We start from the raw sequence: 19,820 nt of genomic DNA on the forward strand, positions 1-19,820 counted from the left end.
TAATTGGTATCAGCAAAAATATCAGTTCCAATAACAAGTGTATCTAAGAAAATCACGCTTCCAACAAAAGGAAAAAAAAGAAAAAAGAAAGAAATTACATAATAAAATTGATGTAAACATGGAAACTAAAAAAAAAGGGGGGGGTAAAATTTAGGTCATGTTCTCCACATGAGAATTGAGTGCCCATCCCCCGCTTCCATGGAAGGGGAATTGGTTCTTGTTAGTCTCTGCATTAGCTAGAGCTCCCTCTATTGCTTTTTCCACCTCCGAAACCGACATCTACGCACAAAAATTATATGAAAAATCAGATAAGTTTTAATAAAATTGAAACATTCATAGTTAACGTAGTTCTTTGGATAGATCACCATTTGCACTTTATCCTTGATAAATAAATTTGCATCCGTAATCACTACGTTTAATTCATATAAAGCTTACCACTTAATCCCTTCTGTTATATATAGAGAGAGAGAGGGTGAAGTGCAAGATTTTTCAATATCAAATACATATAGTGATTTATTCAGGAGAATTATCTGCATTTTTAATGTTATTATGGCCCTTAAACATTTGAGTAAGGTAAAATTATTACAACTAGTTCATACTCTAGACATAATGAGAAGGAAAGTTCAACTTGTACGGATCTATTAATCTTCTCTTTGAAACTACTTTTTTCATATTTGCTTATATAATCCACATAGTAGTTTTGAATGTAAAATTTTCATCGAGGAACTGCTATCAATCAATGCGCACCTTTGTTTCGATACTCATGACCGTCAACAAAACATGGCCAGAGAAATTAGACCGCATAGCTCGGGCCTTTACATCCATATTTTTCAAGCATCTAAGAGCTCCGATCATCGAGTCAATAGTGGATGATGGATTCGCCACCTCGAACTTCACCTTTACCCCTTCTACGTTCGCATCATCCCCTACTAACCTCGCCTTGAACTCCTCGTTGCGCCTTTGGAGTTCATTCCTCACTCCTTTGAGTTCGCGAATGTATAATGCAGCAGATTGGACGATGGAGTTCTTATCGCCCTATAACAAGTTAAAATAACTTCTTGTGAGTAAAATCAAAGCTTAGATTGGCGAAGTTGTCAATAAGATATTAATTGGGTGAATGATTTGATTATGTTAGCCTTGCAGGATCCTTGTTTGTGGCCAAATGCACTAACTTTGTAATATAAGTAGATCGATTAACCGAGCTAGATTTTGGCTAATTTTATGTATATATATTTGGGTAAAAAGTGATCTGAAATGTAATTAAGACCACAATTTTCTTTAGATAGCCACATTGAAGCTTTATTATCTTGAAGTTATCCTTTAATTAAACTTTAACACGCTTGGAATAATTCTATCTTGCTCCAATTATACGAATTACAGAGAATCAGGCCACTGCATCTTTTCAAACAAAAATGTTACTTCATAATAGCACAATGCTAAAGGGGATTTCTCCAAATTACCCATTTTCTTCCTCTAATTCCTTAATTATCCATCTTAAATTTAAAAATTAAGTGCTCTTAAAGCCATAAATCCAATTAAGTGACCTCAAAAAAGAAAAAAGAGAAAAAGAAGTCCAACCTTTGATCTCGTCGAAAGAATAGAGTGTAAGTCCGCGTAGCTCTGACTCAACTTCTCCCTCCTCTGCCTCTCCCTCATCATGTGTCGGAACCCGCGGCTCCACTCCACTCCCTTACTCTCCTCTTTACCCCTCGGCATCGACCGCAGCAGCTCAATCACTCTCAGGTGGATGTTCCTACCACTACTACTGCTGCTACTGCCGCTACCACTACCATTACCCGATTTCGAATTCGAGCACTCGGTTGTCCACCCAAACTCGGGCCTCACATACTTCTCAAACGCGCTCCGCTTGACAGGTTGTGGATCCACCGGAATCGGGTCCAAACCGGCGCCGACGAGATTGAACGGCGCTTCAACTTCCGGAGACAGGGCCCATAGTGGCATTTCACCATGGAACTGTAACTCATCTTGGAAAGAATAGAAGGGATCCATTAACATCTTTCTCTCTCTCTCTCTCTCTCTCTCCCTCTATAACAATTAATCTCTCACTCTCCCCCTTTTCCCCTAGAATGGGATGTTGAGTTGCAAAGCTTACATTTTATAAATGGGTACACTGTGGTTCGTTTTTAAACCACGTGGTCAAATTGGGATTTGAAATTGGGTGGAGAGCTTAATTAGACCATGGAACAGTCAATTTTCGGGTTTGGAAAAAGAACACGTGAAAGTAATGGTTTATAATATTTCCTCGTGACGAAATGGATCATGAGTCCATCAGAATCGTCCGTTGATGATTGGTCAACGAATCTGGACCGTCCGTTCCGTGGGCCCATGAATTCGGAGGGGCGCTGAAGCTTCCACGTAAGTACTTGTGAGAATAAGTTATTAGCAGGGGAGAATAAGTCGTCTTAATAGAGAGAATAATAACTCGGGACTTTGCCAACACGTGGTGACATAATACTGGGGAAAAAATTCTAATATATAGAAATCTTTCTGTAGAATACAAAATTTGGCATTTCCATCACATGAAGAAAACAGCTCCGTATTGAACCACCTTTGTTTAAGGAAGGAGCCAACGAGACTACATAACATGTCCAAAAAAAATATTGGACGCATTTGGTGTACTGTAAACTAACTATAAATATATACATAAAAAATAAATTTTCGTAGCATAATAAATTATTTCAATGTTTTACATTATACAACATTAAATTATATATTATTTTGTGGTTTTTTTTTTTAGGAAAAGATAGCATGCTACCTGCTTCATTAAAACTGTCCAAAATATCCGATATACCATATCCAACCCGTACCCAATCCGGACCCAAACCGGAACCGATAAAAAATAGATTGTATACGGGTAAAAAAAATTACTCATTAAAGTTTCGGATATGGGTCTAGATATTTTATACCCATATCCGATTTGGACTCGACCCAAACCCAACTTTTAAATGGGTAGGGTTTGGAATAGTTTTCAAATCTGGACCCGATAAAATATCCGATAATAAAAAAAAAAGATTTAAACTTTTAAAGTTGAGGGATCAATTTTAATAGAATTTATATATGAAAGGTCTTTACAAATTTTCATCCTAGTAAAACAATGAAACATTAGCCGCTCTTTTACTCTTTTCTTTCACTCCTTTTTCTAATTTTTTTTACTCTTTATTTTTTACTCATTATTTTTTTGTTTCATTTTCGCCTAAGTCTCCGTTTGGTTCGGGGATAGGATTAAGTTCAGGGTTAAGGTGGGGTTAGAGTAATTTTGTGTTTGGGTGAGAATTGGGTTTAGTCCAGATATAGATAAAATAGTGTTTGGTTGGAGTTGATGAGATAGGAAAGATAATGGGTTATTATAAGTAGAAAATAATGATTTTGCCCTAATTTTAAAATTTAAATTTATATTTAAAATTTAAATAATTAAAAATAATAATTTAAAATTTAAAATTTATAATTTTATTTTTAAATTCAAATTTAAAATTTAAAGTTATAAATATAAAATGTCAAATTTAAAATTTAAAAATAATTAAAAATAATAATTAAAATTTTAAAATTTTAAAATTTAAAACTCAAAACTCAAAACTCAAAATTAAAATCTATATTTTTAAATCTCAAATTAAAAAATTTAAAGTTACAAAAATAAATTATCAAATTTAAAATTTAAATACTTAAAAATAATAATTTTTAAAAAAATTTAAAATTAAAATTTAAAATTTTTAAAAATAAATATTAATTTTAAAATTAAAATATATAAATTTTTAAAATTTTAAATTTTAAAATTAAATTTATATTTATATTAAAAAATTAAATAGGGGTGGGATTAAGTTAATCCAACCCCTATTCCTGGGGCCTAACCCCGAACCAAATGGTGGGATTAAGTTAATCCCAACCCTATTCCTGGGGCCTAATCCCGAACCAAATGGTAGCTAAGTGTTTTTTATGAAATAATATTTTCATCGTTGTCATCATTAGCGATATTACTTCTCATAGGCATGGCACAAGTAAGTTTTTTCCAAATCCCTTCTCCAATCATAGTCGACAGCCTAATTTTTTTTAAGGCTAAATTACAGAAAACCCTCCTGTTAAAATCCGCTTTTTCACTTTTCCCCGCTGTCATTTAAAAACCTACACTTTACCCCCTTGTAAAATGAAAAATGTGCACTTCACCCCCTGCCGTTAGCGATCCGTTAGGGTTCTGTTATAAAATATTTTTTTTATGCCAAAAATACCCCTCCGCCCTCTTCCCTCTTGCTTCACTTCCTCTGCCTCGCCGCCTCGCCCTCCTCCACTGCCTCGCCCTCGCCCACATCTCCGTTTGCGCCCACAACCACCCCCTCGCCCTCCTTCGCCGCCTCGACTTCGCCCTTGTTGCCGTTGCCACCTCTCCATCTACACCCACCTCGATTTCCTCCGTACTGTCGCCAAAATCGAGGGGCGACGAGGGTGTAGGAGGAGAAGGGGAGCATGTGGAGAAGAAAATGGAGAGAAATCGTGGCCGATCGAGGGGCAAACCGCAGCCGATCGAGTCCGCGGATGAGGAGAATGAGGGAGAAGACGAAAATAGCGAATGGCAAAATAGTCATTTTTCACACCATACCGCCCCTGTGCATATTTTTTATTTTACAAGGAGGCAAAGTGTATGTTTTTAAATGACAGGGAGAGAAAGTGAAAAAGCGAGCTTTGATAGGGGAATTTTTTGTAATTTAGCATTTTTTTAATGAATATTCTATTTAGTAAACTTTTAAATTCCTCTTTATTTTTTCCTTTTTTTAATGTTAGTATGTAATATTAGTAATTATTATAACTTATATTCTCTTTACAGGGGGAGATTAGTTTGTCCACATACTATTTAATAAAGTTTATAAAAAAAATATATGTATACGGGTACCCGTACCCGATTTAGACCTGACAAGTATCCGATCTTAAAGGAATAGTATATGGGTAGTCACTACCCAGACCCGCTTAAATAGGTCCGACGGGTATATTAGTAACTTAAGTACCCAGATCCGGACCCGACCCGAAGTTAAATGGGTAGGATATATATTTTTTTTTTTCTAACCATTTTTCGGGTACGGGTACAGTATATTAACTATCAAGGAGCATCACAGATTTTCCCGCAAGGAGCAAATATCCATAGACCGAAAATGTTCCATCAGTATATTAACTATCAAGGAGCAAATATCCCGAAGAAGCAACAACTCCGTACAGAGTTCATTCTTACCCTCCCAAAAAGGAGCATCACACACATTTGTAATAAAAAGTAAAATTAATCATCATATAGAAGAGGTCAAAACTTTTTCTCATGAATATATATATTGACATAAGGATATATCAGGCCCTTGCTACTGCTCATGCTATGAGACCATTAGATATGTTTTCCAATACCAAGAAGGTAAACTCTCAATCAAATTTCAATCTTTAATAAATTAACTTGCGAGTTGCGATTTGTGTTTAGGCATCGCTTCCTGATTTCACAAGCATACTTTAGTTCTTGTGGATCTTCTATAATTTGCAAATCATTGCGAAATGCTACAGTAATCAGACAAGTTTTAGAAAAAATTTATAGATTTCGCATGTATTTATGTGAAAAAAAAAAGAAAAATTCCTGTAAGAAATTACTAAGATTTTGACAAATTTGGATAAGCCCAAGCACCTAAAGTCCTTAAAGTGAAAAATTAAGCTTCTTCTTGTTAAGACTCCAGTGCGAAGTGACTTCCTTTGTCCTTTTTCTGAAAAATAGTATGGTGATAATCTGAGTTCTAGAGCTACCTAGATTACTAAAAAAATATGATCTAAAAGTAATTAAAAATTTCAGTTTATACATGATATGAATTTTGTTAGATCTCTCAGTACTACTAAACTTACAAATTGGATGAGACATCATTTAGTTGGATAGTATAAAGGCAATGTGCCACTAAATTTTTACTGCTATCCCTTTTTGTTTCGTACATGTATTTTCGATTTCTAAATGGTTTGAGGATGTAAATCATAACCAATTCGCTTCAATGTTTTTGCATAATTTTGAACTGGTTAGAATTTCACAAATAAACAATCCCACATTGAATAATAATCAATAAGTAAAAAAGATCGTATCAAAGGTTCTTGCTAATCGACTTGAAGGGGTAGTGCACGACATCATCTCCCCTTCTCAGGCGGCTTTTCTTAAAGGGCGACTAATCTTGGACTCCTTCGTTACTGCAAGTGAGATCGTCAGCGGGTGCTCTAAAGCAGGGGTGGAGGCTGTAGGAGTTAAAGCTGACTTCGCGAAGGCCTACGACAAAGTTAGCTGGATCTTCCTCAGGAAAGTTATGTTGTGGCTTGGAGCGCCTATCAAATGGTGTGATTGGATAGACCAATGTACGTGCAACGCTAAGGTAGCGATCCTAGTAAACGGTGCCCCAACCAGGTGGATCAGAGCTAAAAGGGGGCTTCGTCAAGGGGATCCTCTATCCCCTTACCTTTTCTTACTGGTTGCTGAAGGTGTTGCGAGACTGACGGAAAGGGCAGTTCGTAACAACCTCTTAAGTGGGATTGGACCTACTGCGAATGCCAAGGTTGCCATCATCCAATACGCAGATGATACTTTCTTTTTCTGCGAGGCTAACGCTACACAAGTAACGAATTTGCTCTTTCTCTGGCAACTTTTCGAATGGGCCTCTGGACTGAAGGTTAATAGACTCAAGTCTGAACTCCTCTACCTGGGCAGGCGTGAAGGGCTGGGACAGAGGCTAGCTGATGTCATTGGGTGTAAGCTTGGGTCCCTCCCGATCAGATATCTTGGATTACCGCTCTCAAACAAACCCCTTCGAAAAGAGGACTGGTGGCCGATCATTGAACGAGTGGAGAGACGGATTGATGGCTGGCAGTCAAAACTCCTGTCCCAAGGTGGCAGGCTGGTCCTTGTTAACTCTGTACTTTCGAATCTACCCCTTTATTTCTTCTCGGTCTTTCGAGCGCCAAAATGGGTTCTGCGTCGCATCGATGCTTTGCGTCGAGCCTTCTTTTGGGTAGGGAGGACTCGTGTTTCCGGGGGCCGTTGTTTGGCAAGTTGGAGATCGGTCTGCAGAAGTAGACCGAATGGAGGCCTCGGAGTTTTGGACCTAGAGCTCCTTAACATAGCACTCTTAGCGAAATGGTGGTGGCGGTATCTCACAGATCACCATCATCAGTGGGGTCCCCTTCTTGATGGCTTCTATTACTCCCGGCGCAAACCCCTGGGGGAAAGAGCTTCCTTCAAACCTCATTCACAATGGTGGAGGGACGTCTTAACAACTAGGACGATTTTTAAATGTGGTATTTATTACTCGGTTATGGACGGACGCAGTGTAAACTTCTGGTCGGACATTTGGGCTGACCATTCCTCCCTTCGGTCCTGCTTCCCTGATTTGGCAGACGTGGTTCAGAGTATTAACTGTAGGGTAAGAGATTGTTATGGACGAAGAGGGTGGAGGTGGCGCAAGATCCTGGCGGGATCCGATCCTACCTCGCTTTCTCAGAGAGAGGCGGTCGCCAACCTGAAGGAGATGCTTTCATCGGTGGTGCTATCTGACTCGCCTGACATACCTAAATGGAGATGGACTCAAGCCGAGAGATTTACGGTCAACTCGCTCTATAAATTCCTGCAGAATGGAGGGGTCAAAGATAGTAACTTTTCTCTGATATGGAACATCCCGAGCCCGCTGAAGGTCAAAATTTTTGTTTGGCTAGTCCTGAAACACAAGGTACAGACAAAGGATAATCTGCGTAAAAGGGGCTGGCATGGTGATCATCATTGCGTTTTGTGCTCTATGGAACCGGAGACGACTGACCACCTCTTTGTTCGGTGTGAGCTGACAAGGCTCCTCCTGGGTTGCTTGTTTCCTAATAAAAGAGCGCTTGCTAACTGTCCTTCGGTTAGTGCGCTTTGGGAGTTCAGCGGATCCAAAGGTGGTGCTTTGAGGAATTCGGAACTTTTGTCTATTGCCTCTCTCTGGTGGTCAGTTTGGTTAGAACGTAACAGGAGAATCTTTGAAAACGCGAAGCGCAATTCGAATCAAATTCTGACGGCTGCTCGCGAGCTTCGACGAGAGTGGATTTTGCACTGTGCATCGCAGTGACTTGTATATCTTGCCTTTTTCCTGTCTTTTTTCCTTTTATCCTTTCTTTCCCCTTTCCCTCTCTGTGAGGCCCAGCTGCCTCAGTTTGTTGCTTAGTTCACCTTCTTTATGAATGAAGCGGTAGCATGCTACCTTTTCTCAAAAAAAATAATCAATAAGTAAAAAATTGATATATACCAACAAGCAGAAATCTAATAGGTTTAATTTTTTTGAGTAGATGGCTTTTATTAGATATGTTATGTTTTTTTTAGCACACTTGCATAGATCTAAGCTGGACCAGAGCTCCCAAACAATTAGTTTTAAAGCGAGTGGTTTAACAATTTTTTTTTTTTTTTGAGAGATAGGTAGCACGCTACCCGCTTCGTTCATTTCATTTAGAAAATAAACTTAGCTAGAAATGTGAATCAACTAGGATTCGAACTTGAGTCTCGAGTATCAATCACCAAGTCCTTTGTCACTTACTCTAGGGACGGTCGGTGTCGTTTAACAATTTTGAGTTACTTGTTTAAGTGGTGTATTCTACGATACTCAGTATACTCGGAATGAGTCATGCCAAAAAAGAACACGTTAGGCACGTAGGCACAACTTAGAGGCATGAATTCGATTGGTTGGTGTACTTAAAAATGTCGAGTCCAAGAGGCATAAGTAGCCACAAGAGAGCCCGAACGGGATTGAGGCGCAAGTTAGAGACACGCGGTTGGACCGGGTTCACGTTCCTTGAAGAGCATGGCCTGTAAAAGAGCTTAAAGTGACATGGTACACTATTTGTGCTAGACCTGCCTTAAATTTTGAAACCGTAAAATTTTTTAATCCTATTCTAGTATGATTATTTTATTAAATTAAATTTAATTTATGTTTAATTTTATTAAAATTATTTCTAATTTTATTGAACTTTAGTTTTTAATATAAATATGCTATTTATTCTATTGATTCGGAGGATAGCATTTTTGCAAGAGATAGACATATGTTATACATCACTTTAATTATAATGAAAATTTTTTGCTCTGCCTTCGTTCGTAGACGTAGGTCGGTGGCCGAATCATGTAAATATTTATTTATTTTTTATTTTCTCATTTTTGATTCTCTTAATATTTTTGCGCCGGATGAACTTTTTTTTTTTTGTCACAACAAACAAGTGTTGGAGCAAATTTGGTATTAAAATAACTCATGGGTTCATAACAAACTGGCATCGGAGTTAGACGGTTTTGTTTGAGTGTTCTAAATGATGACGAAAGTTTAGATTGAGATGTTTGATCGCTCCAATAATTTTATTTTTCGACAAGTTGCCATTCTGATGCAACAAAGATTGCAAAAGATATTACTGGAGAATCAGAAGATAGACGTTTCAGAAAATCTCCCAATTTGCTTATTAAGCATGACCAAGTTCAATATTTCATAGACTTGGTTTGTATGAGTGTATTTTCAGAAAAGAATTCTCTGAGAGAATTTGAAATGTTTATCCCAAATAGAATTCTCTAAAATAGAAGGAAACTCAACAAGCTATCAATTATAACTCTTGTGCTTCATCTCAGATTTCATTTCTTACATCATTTTGAAGTATGGCATTCTTTTTAGGGTGAGTTTGGTTCATGCTATTTTTTTAAAATTCTTAATAATCTAATAGGAATAAAAAAAATATAACACTGTTTGGCTAAATTTGCTAAATAGTTTAGTTAATAATATTGAATTTACTTAGGAATGAGATTCATTCTAAAATACTAATCTTATTCCTTTGAGGGAGGGTGATTATCCTCGTATTAATAAATTGTAGTCATAATATTGTCTAATCTTTTTCGGTAATCATAATATGTCATCTTTTTCTTCCTCCGTCGCCTAGTTGGTTTTGTTTTTCTTTACTCTTGAAACCTCGTATCTCTCTCTAAGCTTATCTTTCTCTATCAAAACTTTAACTTTTTTCCTCTCTCGAAGCTAAGCTCTCTTTCCCCCCTCTTTTTCTAGAATCTCGATCAACTCTCTCTCTCTCTAACCTCGACACTATCTCTTTCCCTATTTCTTTAATTATACTCTCTCTCTCTCTAACCAATGTTCTCTCTTCATTTTTTTTTCTTAAAGGATGTTGAAATTATTTATAGTATTATCTGAAATTAATTAACGAAACAAATATATTAATTTTATATTTTTTATAATTTTAAATAATATGACTGTGCGAACCATACCGAAATACCACATTCTTAAAATAAGATGAGTAGGAATAAAATCATCAGACATTTTTTTATTTCTAATAATCTTTCATAGTGCGAACCAAACGCGCCCTTATAGGCATGCATAAGTACACATGCACATATCAATTTGAAGTTGACAACTTTTTTAAGTTAACATATATTAATTAATAGAATTTGGAAAAACATACAGGCATGTGTTTCATGCGTGTATATGTATAAATCATGTATGCCTTGACCGTCCAAATAGATAACCCATTCATACGTGAAGGATTTCGGTAGACCTGGAGCACCACGAATCAACTTACATATTTATGCATCTTTTACATTTAAAAATTTTATAGGCCAAATAAAAATCTTTATGCCATATAGAAAAAAAAATGTATATATTCAACATTCTCCAATTTGCTTCTTTTGTTATTCATGCAACCTCCCTCGTCTCAATGCCAAACTGAACAAAATAATGTTCAGGAGGTGACACGAATACTCTTTCAACATTAGCTTGATACACCGACCGTCCCTAAAGCAAGTGGCAAAGGGCTTGGTGGTTGGTATCCGAGGTCTCAAGTTCGAATCCTAATTGATTCACATTTCTAGCTAAGTTTATTTCTAAATGAAATAAACGAAGTGGGTAACGTGCTACCTATCTCTCTCCAAAAAAAAAAACATTAGCTTGTTACAAGCTCAACACAATACAACTAGCGCCCTACGATACTATTTAAGTATGAACTCAGCTCACAATGAACCAGCATAGCCGCCATAACGAAACATGCTTCGATCTCAATGCTAGCTCTATCTACGTATTTTGTGCGACATGAAAGATGCAAGTAGAACTCGAACATTTTTTTGGGAGAAAAAGGTAGCACGCTACCTGTTTCATTCATTAGGAAAGATGAACTTAGCGTACAAGGTGGAAGCAGCTTAGGCTTCCTTGGCAAAGATAGGAAAGAAAAATAAAGAAAAATAAAAATAAAGAAAAATAAATAGAACAACAGTAAAACGAAGAGAGAAAAAGAAAAAAGAAAAAGATCAGAGGGGAGAGGTTACGGGAGCGAGATCCAAGAGTTAGACAGTGATAATGCTCTATCCGAGGCTCTGACGGCGTTGGGAAGATTCGAACGGAAGACAAAGCTGTTTCGCTCGGTCCAAGCAACCCACCAAATAGCCGCCGGTTTGGTCAAGCCTTTTAATATTTTAGTGGCATCGGGGATTTGTGATATTAAGTTCCAGAGGCCTCGGACGTCGTCGCCCAAAGCATTGTTGGGTGGTGCCTCAGCCGGTCGGTGAAGGAGAAATCGGGCAAAAACGCAATTGCAGAAAAGATGGTCGACACTTTCCAAGGATAGTGCACAGAAAACGCAGGAAAGTTCCACGAAAGTCCCTCGACTGATCAATCTGTAGGCCATGAGCAACCTTTTGCGAAGGAGCAACTAGACGAAGATTTTGATTTTAACAGGAGTCTTAAGTTTCCATAGGTGTTGGTTGGTCGAGTCAGATTGACCGGCGTACGTGATGAATTTATATAGGGAGTTGACAGTGAACTTTTGGTTAGAGGTCCACCTCCATTTGAGCGAATTGGGTTCGATGCTTGGGTTGTAAAGGAGTAGCAGGTCTTTTAGCAGCGCCAACTGTCTTCTATTTTCAGAGGAGGCAGAAGCCACGTAACCTCTACAGATAAAGTGCCATCTCCATCCGTGTGAATTCCAGCATTGGGAAACACGAACATCCTTGTTCCTGATAGTTGAGAATATAGCTGGGAACACTGTGCTCAGTGGTGTTTCCCCAATCCAGATGTCCGTCCATAGCCTGATATTACTTCCGTCACCGATTTGATAGGAAATGCCGCATTTGAACACATCACGACACCGGACCACTCCTTTCCACCACTACGAGTAGGGGACGAAGGCGGTACCCTCGTGCAAAGGTCTTCTTCTCGTGTAGTATAAGTATCTAATTAGCTTACACCAAGGCTGGTGTGGTTCAGTGAAGAAGCGCCACCACCACTTGGTTAAGAGAGCGATGTTCATGGAGTCCACGTCTTCTATCCCCAGTCCTCCTTCATTCTTGCTTTTACAAATAGTTTTCCAGTTGACGAGACATGCGCCTCCAGCGATTTTGGAGCAGCCTTTCCAGAAGAAGGCTCTCTGTAGGGCTTCAATTCTGAGTAGCGCCCAGCAAGGCGCTTTGAAGATTGATAGGTAGAAAAGCGGTAGGTTAGCTAATACCGAGTTAATAAGTATAAGTCTTTCCCCTTGTGATAGTAGTTTGGCTTTCCACCCTTCGAACATTACTTTGTAACATTTTGTCCCTATTAATTGTGTTTTACGTACAGATGAGGTGACATATTTAGGGTGCTAAACTCTAACACCAAAGCACGAGTGCTGGTGATAGGGCTGGTCTAAAACGTTAAATTCATTAAAAAGCTAGATAAAAAGAGGCTTAATTGTACATATAATTATATGAGAAGTAGGTTGAATATCTCCCCCAAATTCACGCATCCGACTACCATCTGCCAAACATCCCCACCACCAATACTTATTGATTATCATTGCCCTCCGATCATCACTACTACTTTCGCCGGCATTACAGTAGCCTACTCTCTCCCGTCATCTCCAGTAAACATTAAAGAACTGATAACCGCCATCACCGACCAGCACACTCTCACGGATTGCTACTCTATCTGTAATTACCAACCGTCGTCCACCAGTGCTAACTATCATAACTACTATTGTATCGGTTGGCCATAGGCCACTGTATTCTATTACAGCCGCCTTAACTCGTCGTTTTCTATAACAACTAACTAGACACCATCATCTACAGACTTGCCGCCACTGGTATCGTCAAATGTGTGCGGTTTAGTGCCGTTATTATCTATTCACTATTGTTATTAATCAACATCTCATCCACCAACTTTGCCGACCACGAACGCTATTCTTGTTGCCATAAGTGTTGGCGAGTATCATCACTTCCACCGAGAGCCATTCATCATCCTGGGCTAGTGCCAACCTCCACATCATTAGTCGTTACACTCATGAATGTCGGGCGCTTGCATTGTCAACCATCATAGCCACCTCCACAGGTCGCTCATCATTGCAAACTCTTAACTCCCTCAATACTATGTGTATCATCCACCTCGCCGTTATTATTCATCGAACTATAATCATTATGGCTCCTATCAACAAGGTCGACTTTCACATTAATGGGCATGATGGGCATGTGCCAATGCTAGCCATGGATGCAAGTATGTAAAAGAACAACATACATAGTGCGCGGCATGCTAGTTGCGCAACGTATTGGCACAACACAAGTCATGGCATACCATGCCGACCAATGGCCAACATGCTCCTCTATCAAAGAACTTAAAAAACTTGTAGAATGCCTTCTATCACACCATCAACTCCATTATACCACACATGGTGAAATTGTTAATTGCTAACAGGTACTCTGTTTGTATGGTACAACAAAGCAGTAGGGAAAGAAAAATTATCATATGGTAACATATGCACCATAAGATAGCTGCTCAAAAAAAAATTTAACTACCAATACTTCGGAAAACATGCCCAAAATAGAGGGGAAAGAGAAATAAAGACATTGTGTTTTACGAGAAAATTAAATAGCATTGATTGGTTAACGTTTACTATTATCAATTGAAGTTTTTTCAGCACACATGTTTAAACATATCGAAATGGAGCAAAAGGAAAGGAAGCATAATTCCTGAATGAGCAAGTCATGTAAAAGAAAAGAGAATGTAGAAGAGGGTAGAATGGCGACGAAGTCCATGCCAACAGAGAGTGATGCCAAAACCAGGGTAATACATCAATATAACATGATGAAACAAGGGGAAAGGGAAAATACTATTAAGTATTAATGATATTGTAAGGAAGAAAAGGAGCATGGACTTGTAGTGAACAAGTGTATTGAAGATAATTACAGTAACTCTTTTGTTCATAGATATAGAGATCAAGGAATGGAAAGAGTGAAATTATCTAAACAATTGTTCAATGAATATAAAAGTGGGAACTTTAGAGATCTTACAATGTCATCTGAGAAAACAAAGTCGAGTTTTGTGAAGCTTGCTAAGGGCTCCAAGTTAAAAAGTCTATGAAGAAAATGGAACTAGGGAAGGCCACTGGAGCAAATGAGATTCTTAATAAGAGTCAAACTAACCAGGGGGAAGCAGGAACAAAGTAATAAGAAACCTGTTTATCATCCAGAAATCTGTTCCAGGATGAAAGTTTAGTTATGCATCTCACAATCTGTACAGGAGGTATCTTCTAGCTGAGCAGATGCATAAATAACCTAGCATGCCTTTATGAAATTAAAGAAGAAGGAGAAGAAGAATTAAAAAAAAAAAAAAACAAAAAGGAGAAGAAGAGAAGGGAGGAGGAGGAGGAAGAAGAAGAAGAAGAAGAATCAAATCTCTCTCGACATCTTCCATGAATCTAATTTCATGAGCCTCAATGAGAAAGAAACAATGGAATCTTTGCTAACAGATAGGCGTGATTCATACCTTACGTGGATTTGAGTAGTGCCTAGTAGTTCTCTGTTTTCTCATTCTGTCCTTGGTAAACCGGTGCTGTTTCTTCGTTTCGGAGCCTTCCTTCTATTGTCGGCACTCTCTTTGCTCTTTTCCTTCTTTGTCTCCATTAAGCTGCCTCCTTTCGGCTTTCTTCTACCTCTATGCTTCACTTAACGTCTCTGTTGTCGGAATATGTGGGATCTTTACTGTGTTTACCGTTTTTTTTTTTCTTTTTTCCTTTTCCTGTCATCTTCGAAGTCATGTTGCTTCACTCTGTTGCGAAATTCACTTTCTTACTGAATGAAGCAGTAGCATGCTATCTTTATCTCAAAAAAAAAAATCCTTCCGCTAAAACACCCCACGATCTTCGCTTCCTCGGCAAGGCTATCCTCAAATGCAAACACAGATGTCATAAACTCTATCAATCTATCTTCTATGTTTCCATTCCTTTACTATATTTCGTGAACAAGTGGAGCTCCCCTGTTCAAGCCAATGAAACCGCAGGAACATCCACTAAAATAATAAGCAAGGCCAAGCAGAGCCTCGCCTCATCACGCAGCGTAAGAGACTAAGAGAGCATCGTCTTACTCGTCTCCATTCTTCAACCAAGACGCAACGATCTCTACACTAGAGGCCCTTGGAAAGCAATCAAATAAAAAGCAACAAAGAGAAGAAAACGAATATACATAAAATTCTAAGACTCCTATAACTACAGAAAACACCTCCATCAACAGCATCTAAATTGTTTATCGAGGCAATCGTAGTATGCTTATTTCAATTTCGCTGAAAAAAAAAAAAAACTATGCTTAGTGCTCCATTTATACGCACCTTAGCCTGAGTTCCCAATATAGCGGACGCCACCAAATAACCTCGACTTCGTAGAAGAACATAAAATTGGCTTCGTTGCTCATCTCCATGTCGTCGCTTTCTTTCAGCCACTCCGCTTCTCTCTAAAAATTTCTCTTGGGCAAATCGTCGGACACCTGGTGATCGTAGGCCCAACAAAAAAATAAAAATAAAAAATCTCACGAAAAATCCATCAATTTTAAAAATTTACAAGAGCAAAAGGAATCTCACCTCTCATGAGAAAGAGAAAGCGAAAATCTCCGTGCAAACGTCTCATTTTGACGAATGGCCCAATCAGGATGGTCAAGTGGCGCTCTCCCGCATTTCCCGCATGATTTAAAAATGTCTACTTCTCGTATTTCCTTCACGTGTTCGATTAGGGCCGTGTACCTTCAAATTGGCGCCAACGGGTCGCTGTTGAATTTATACCGGTCAAAGGTGGGTGTGCGACAACAAAAGCGTGTTGGGACCTAAGAATTTAGATAAACCCACGTGAGCAAATGTTAAAATATAAATTTTTCTTTTTTGCAAAAGGGTTCGATCTGGAACGATAAAATTGACGAATTGAATTAGTCAGATAGAAACTTTCGTGATTGTTACATATTTAAAAATCAAAACGCGAAACGCGTGGTAATTAATTAAGATAATGGGAACGCAGGGAAATTGTCGCTAGTGTGCCACTGTATTAAGCATTACCATCCACGTTTGACTTTTGAAATCTTTTGTTTGAGACAGAGTGGGGTTTTTTTTTCTTTATTTATTTATCTTGTTTAGCTTGTCCGTATCAAGTAGTTTAGCATTAAATATGTTATAATAATTTTGAGGACCGATGCAGGTGAGAACAAAAAAAAAAAAAAATCCGAGCTTTGCAAAAGAGTTATTGAGGAGCTTCTCAACAGGATCTAGCAAACGAACTACAGTGTATCAGAAACTGTTGAAGCTTAAGCAGATGTATTGTCTCAGTAGAGAGCTGATCCAAAACAGACAATTAGTTCCTATCACCTTTCGGTAGGGGTTTTTGATTAAACAAACAACTTCGCAAAACGAAGGAAAAGAGAAGGGACTACAAACAAAACCAACCTAGGCTCCACTTTTATATGGATAAAATCGGTGACAATTTGTAATGTACAGAAATGAGATTTTGTTGATACAGGGCCCTTCTTTGCGGGCTACCTGCGTGCTTTCTTTCGACCTTTCATGCTGGTGGTATCGTCGGATTCTTCTTGCAGGGCTTCCTCCTTGATGTTCTCCGCATCGCTCGCTTCATGGAAGCTCTCGGTCTTGCCGCTCGACTGATCATCATCATCATCATCCTCCTCTACAGCTTTGTCCGTGGCTTCTAGCTTCGATATTCGGTCCCTGAGGTCTCTGAGTTTGGCCTTCTTCGAGTTTAAAATAGCCACAAACTAAAAAACACAACATAAACACAACAGCTCAACAAAGAGGTATAGATTTCATGTTCCAAGTTAAGATATAGGAAAATAATAAGCTTCGAAGAAAAAAACAACAAAGATAATAACTATTGAGTAATAGGCCTCTTTGGCTTGCTGAAGCTTTTGTAGGAGTGTTGTTGGAAAAGGCATTAACAACTTCCTGATAAACAGAAGCACAAGCTCTGAATTTAAGTAGGAAGGGTCGTCAAGGCCGAGAACCACTTTTTAGCTTCATGCCATGGTAAAAACTATAAGAGTGATTGCTGGATCATAGATGCCCATCCAGCTAAAAGAGTTTGGTAAATACAAGAAGACTGCTGCTTCTCGTACTTTCATGGCCAACATCATGGAAAACTACAAAATGCTGGTATTCAAAACCAGATTAGCAAATACAAAGCTGACGCATGGGAGTCGAGGAAAAGGAAAAAGAAAAGAGCTTAAAAAGGAGTGAGAAAGGGTATAGTAGCCCCCCAACTTTGACGAGGACCCGGCAAGAAATAGAACTGCATGCAGGAAAGGATTTCCCCGGCAACGACAGAGAATTACCTAACACTGTAATTTTGTGTAAAACACACAGCATTACAACATGTAAGCGTGTAAGTTCTAGCTATGTAAGAAACCATATAAGACGACGAACATAACGTGAACTCTTTTAATTCAACAAGAGAAGCAAAAGATAGCAGCCGAGGAAACAAAATGCGTAAAAGAGGCGACAACCTTGGAGTAGACAGAAGACTCGAACTCAACTTTCTCGTTGCTAAATCTCTCACTTTGTTGCAAGCACCTTTCAGCTTCTGCTTTTAGTTTGTCAAAGGCTTGAGTTTTCCTGACAACCTCTTCCTGTGTAAAATCAATTGAAGCCATTATACTTCTTGCATAGCTATCAAAGTCATTTACTAGAGCCCAAAAGTATCGGGGCTTCACGGTCATAACGGAAATCAAATGCTGGAAAGAAAAGTTTTGAAAGAAAATACTTGAGATCTCTGCTTATGCAGAAAGCCCTCCGCAGAAATTTTCAAAACCTCCCAAAGTCATAAAAACAAACTAACTTTGGGGGAGGTACAAAGGTTAACCAAATACTCTCTCACCATTAAGAGCACTTCAAACATAGGATAGTAAGAACGAACATCAGTTTCACCAGATATTTCAGCAACTTCATCCAAAATTCTCCAGTTTTTTTTTCACGCTACAGTTAAGATCCTTAGTTTAACAAGCTAGTGACAAAAAGCCAACAACAAATACACATGTAACACAAATTATCTAAGGAGGAGCTTCAAACATTGGATATTACTTAATCTGAGCAATGCCGAAACGAGAAGAAAAGAGATCTAGCATACACTCAAGCGTATATTTGCGTCCATGAGGAAATCCAGGATTTCAGCAGTAGTCTGCTTCTTATTTGGCGCCGGTTGGCATTTCCAACGCCACTCCAACTTGGTACCTTGCTTCTCAAATGTCCACGATAACTACAAAACCATAAACCGAGAATCAGTACCTACCTCAGCGTATCCTGCAGAGTACAAAAGCAGATGGGGCAATTTCGACCCCTCTCTAACTTTTACTTAATTTTGATTGATTGACCACCCCGCCAATGTTTTGTTTCTTTGGTTCTGCTAAGAGTTTGTTAGTTAACTGGTAATTTCTTCGAGTAAACTGGCTCTTCCGTTTTCTGAGAAGTGAGAGGTAATTAGAGCACGGAACCGCTGTTAAACTGCAGTAAAATTCCCAACTTAAATTACTGGAAAACTGAAATCGAGATAAGAGTTGTTAAGCAGGGGGTCAAATTCAAAATGGCGTATACAGGCCCTAGGCCATGATAGTGGGGAGGTCTCTCTCTCTCTCTCTCTCTCTCTCGAGCAATTTTAGGGTTTCGGTGTGTGTGTTGGTGGAGTAAGGTGGGGGGGAGGGGAATAGACGAACTTCACCCTTCGGGGGGCATGGGGGTCGGCGGCGGCGTCGAAGGCGTAGCGGGAGCCGGGTTGCTGGAAGGCCAGGTAGCGCTCGGCGAGGGCAAGGTAGTCTTGCGGGGAGAGGTCCCACTGCTCGGCGCGGAGCTTCACCTCGGCGTCGGAGGCGTCGCACGTCCACGCCTCCGCCCCGTCGGTGACCGCCAGGGAGAAGCGTGAGGGGTGCCACGTCCCCTTCACGAAAATGGCCGCGCCGACGGCCCCCTCCCTTTTGGGGTCCTCCACCGGCAGCTCCAGCTTCAGGCACGTATGCCGCGTCGCCATTGATGGAGAGAGGGAGAGAGATGAGGTTGCAGGAGGAGGAGGAGGAGGAGGAGGAGGGTTGGGATTTAGGAAGGGGAAGAGACTGCTAATAGAAAGAAGGGGTGAGAACTGAGGGAGGCTACACAGACTACTCGGCTTGCTGTGCAAGACAGCTGAGTTGTTGTGTTCGTGCGACGCCACAAGCTAACGAAGGTTTTTCACTACACCCGCCCATGATCTCTGGTCGTCCCCTAACGAAGTGCATCCATCCAACGGCCATCCGGAAAGTAGAATGTAAACAAACGCACTCCAAGTTTACACGAAGGTTTTTAAATTGGCCAATTTATCATTTTTGTTTTTACCTTCATCCGACGTGAATTTACGTGTAACTCCAAAGCAATCAGAGGGGTACTGTAAAATCTAGATGAGGATCGTCTACACAGATCAAGGTGTTGACATATCTGTGTGCTACTTTGTTGCTAGCTAGGCTACACTTACTAAAATACAACCAAATATTGGTTTAA

At 39.3% G+C, this 19,820-nt stretch overlaps 2 protein-coding genes across 3 annotated transcripts; both read right to left on the minus strand.

Annotated features, from left to right (window-relative positions):
• On the minus strand, nt 1–16,091 carry LOC109711204 (transcription factor BHLH148). Of its 2 annotated transcripts, XM_020234142.1 has the most exons (4): nt 15,885–16,091; nt 15,636–15,790; nt 748–1,035; nt 1–279 (listed from the first exon to the last, which is right to left on the minus strand). In XM_020234142.1, the coding sequence occupies exons 1-4, from the start codon at nt 15,928–15,930 to the stop codon at nt 151–153; spliced, it is 618 nt and encodes a 205-aa protein (XP_020089731.1). In that variant the 5' UTR covers nt 15,931–16,091; the 3' UTR covers nt 1–150. The 2 variants fall into 2 exon arrangements, with proteins under 2 accessions (XP_020089731.1, XP_020089724.1); XM_020234135.1 differs by lacking the exons at nt 15,636–15,790; nt 15,885–16,091 and adding an exon at nt 1,579–3,190.
• On the minus strand, nt 16,576–19,664 carry LOC109714644 (DNA repair protein XRCC4). The gene is made up of 5 exons (XM_020239343.1): nt 19,659–19,664; nt 19,012–19,500; nt 18,424–18,552; nt 17,804–17,926; nt 16,576–17,059 (listed from the first exon to the last, which is right to left on the minus strand). Exons 1-5 carry the CDS (start codon nt 19,662–19,664, stop codon nt 16,823–16,825), a joined length of 984 nt encoding a protein of 327 aa, XP_020094932.1. The 3' UTR covers nt 16,576–16,822.

This window comes from Ananas comosus, linkage group 1 (genome assembly GCF_001540865.1).
Source record: "Ananas comosus cultivar F153 linkage group 1, ASM154086v1, whole genome shotgun sequence".
NCBI classification, from domain to species: domain Eukaryota; kingdom Viridiplantae; phylum Streptophyta; class Magnoliopsida; order Poales; family Bromeliaceae; genus Ananas; species Ananas comosus.

What these genes read in the sequence shown, in the direction of transcription:
- LOC109711204 (XM_020234135.1), bottom strand. Translation starts at nt 2,016, where the DNA reads ATGTTAATGGATCCCTTCTATTCTTTCCAAGATGAGTTACAGTTCCAT. An exon ending in TTCTTTCGACGAGATCAAAG is followed by an intron (nt 1,036 to 1,578) that starts GTTGGACTTCTT and finishes AACTTGTTATAG; the next exon opens with GGCGATAAGAACTCCATCGT. An exon ending in TCATGAGTATCGAAACAAAG is followed by an intron (nt 280 to 747) that starts GTGCGCATTGAT and finishes TTTTGTGCGTAG; the next exon opens with ATGTCGGTTTCGGAGGTGGA.
- LOC109714644 (XM_020239343.1), bottom strand. An exon ending in ACCCCCATGCCCCCCGAAGG is followed by an intron (nt 18,553 to 19,011) that starts GTGAAGTTCGTC and finishes ATGGTTTTGTAG; the next exon opens with TTATCGTGGACATTTGAGAA. An exon ending in ACGCAAATATACGCTTGAGT is followed by an intron (nt 17,927 to 18,423) that starts GTATGCTAGATC and finishes GATTTTACACAG; the next exon opens with GAAGAGGTTGTCAGGAAAAC.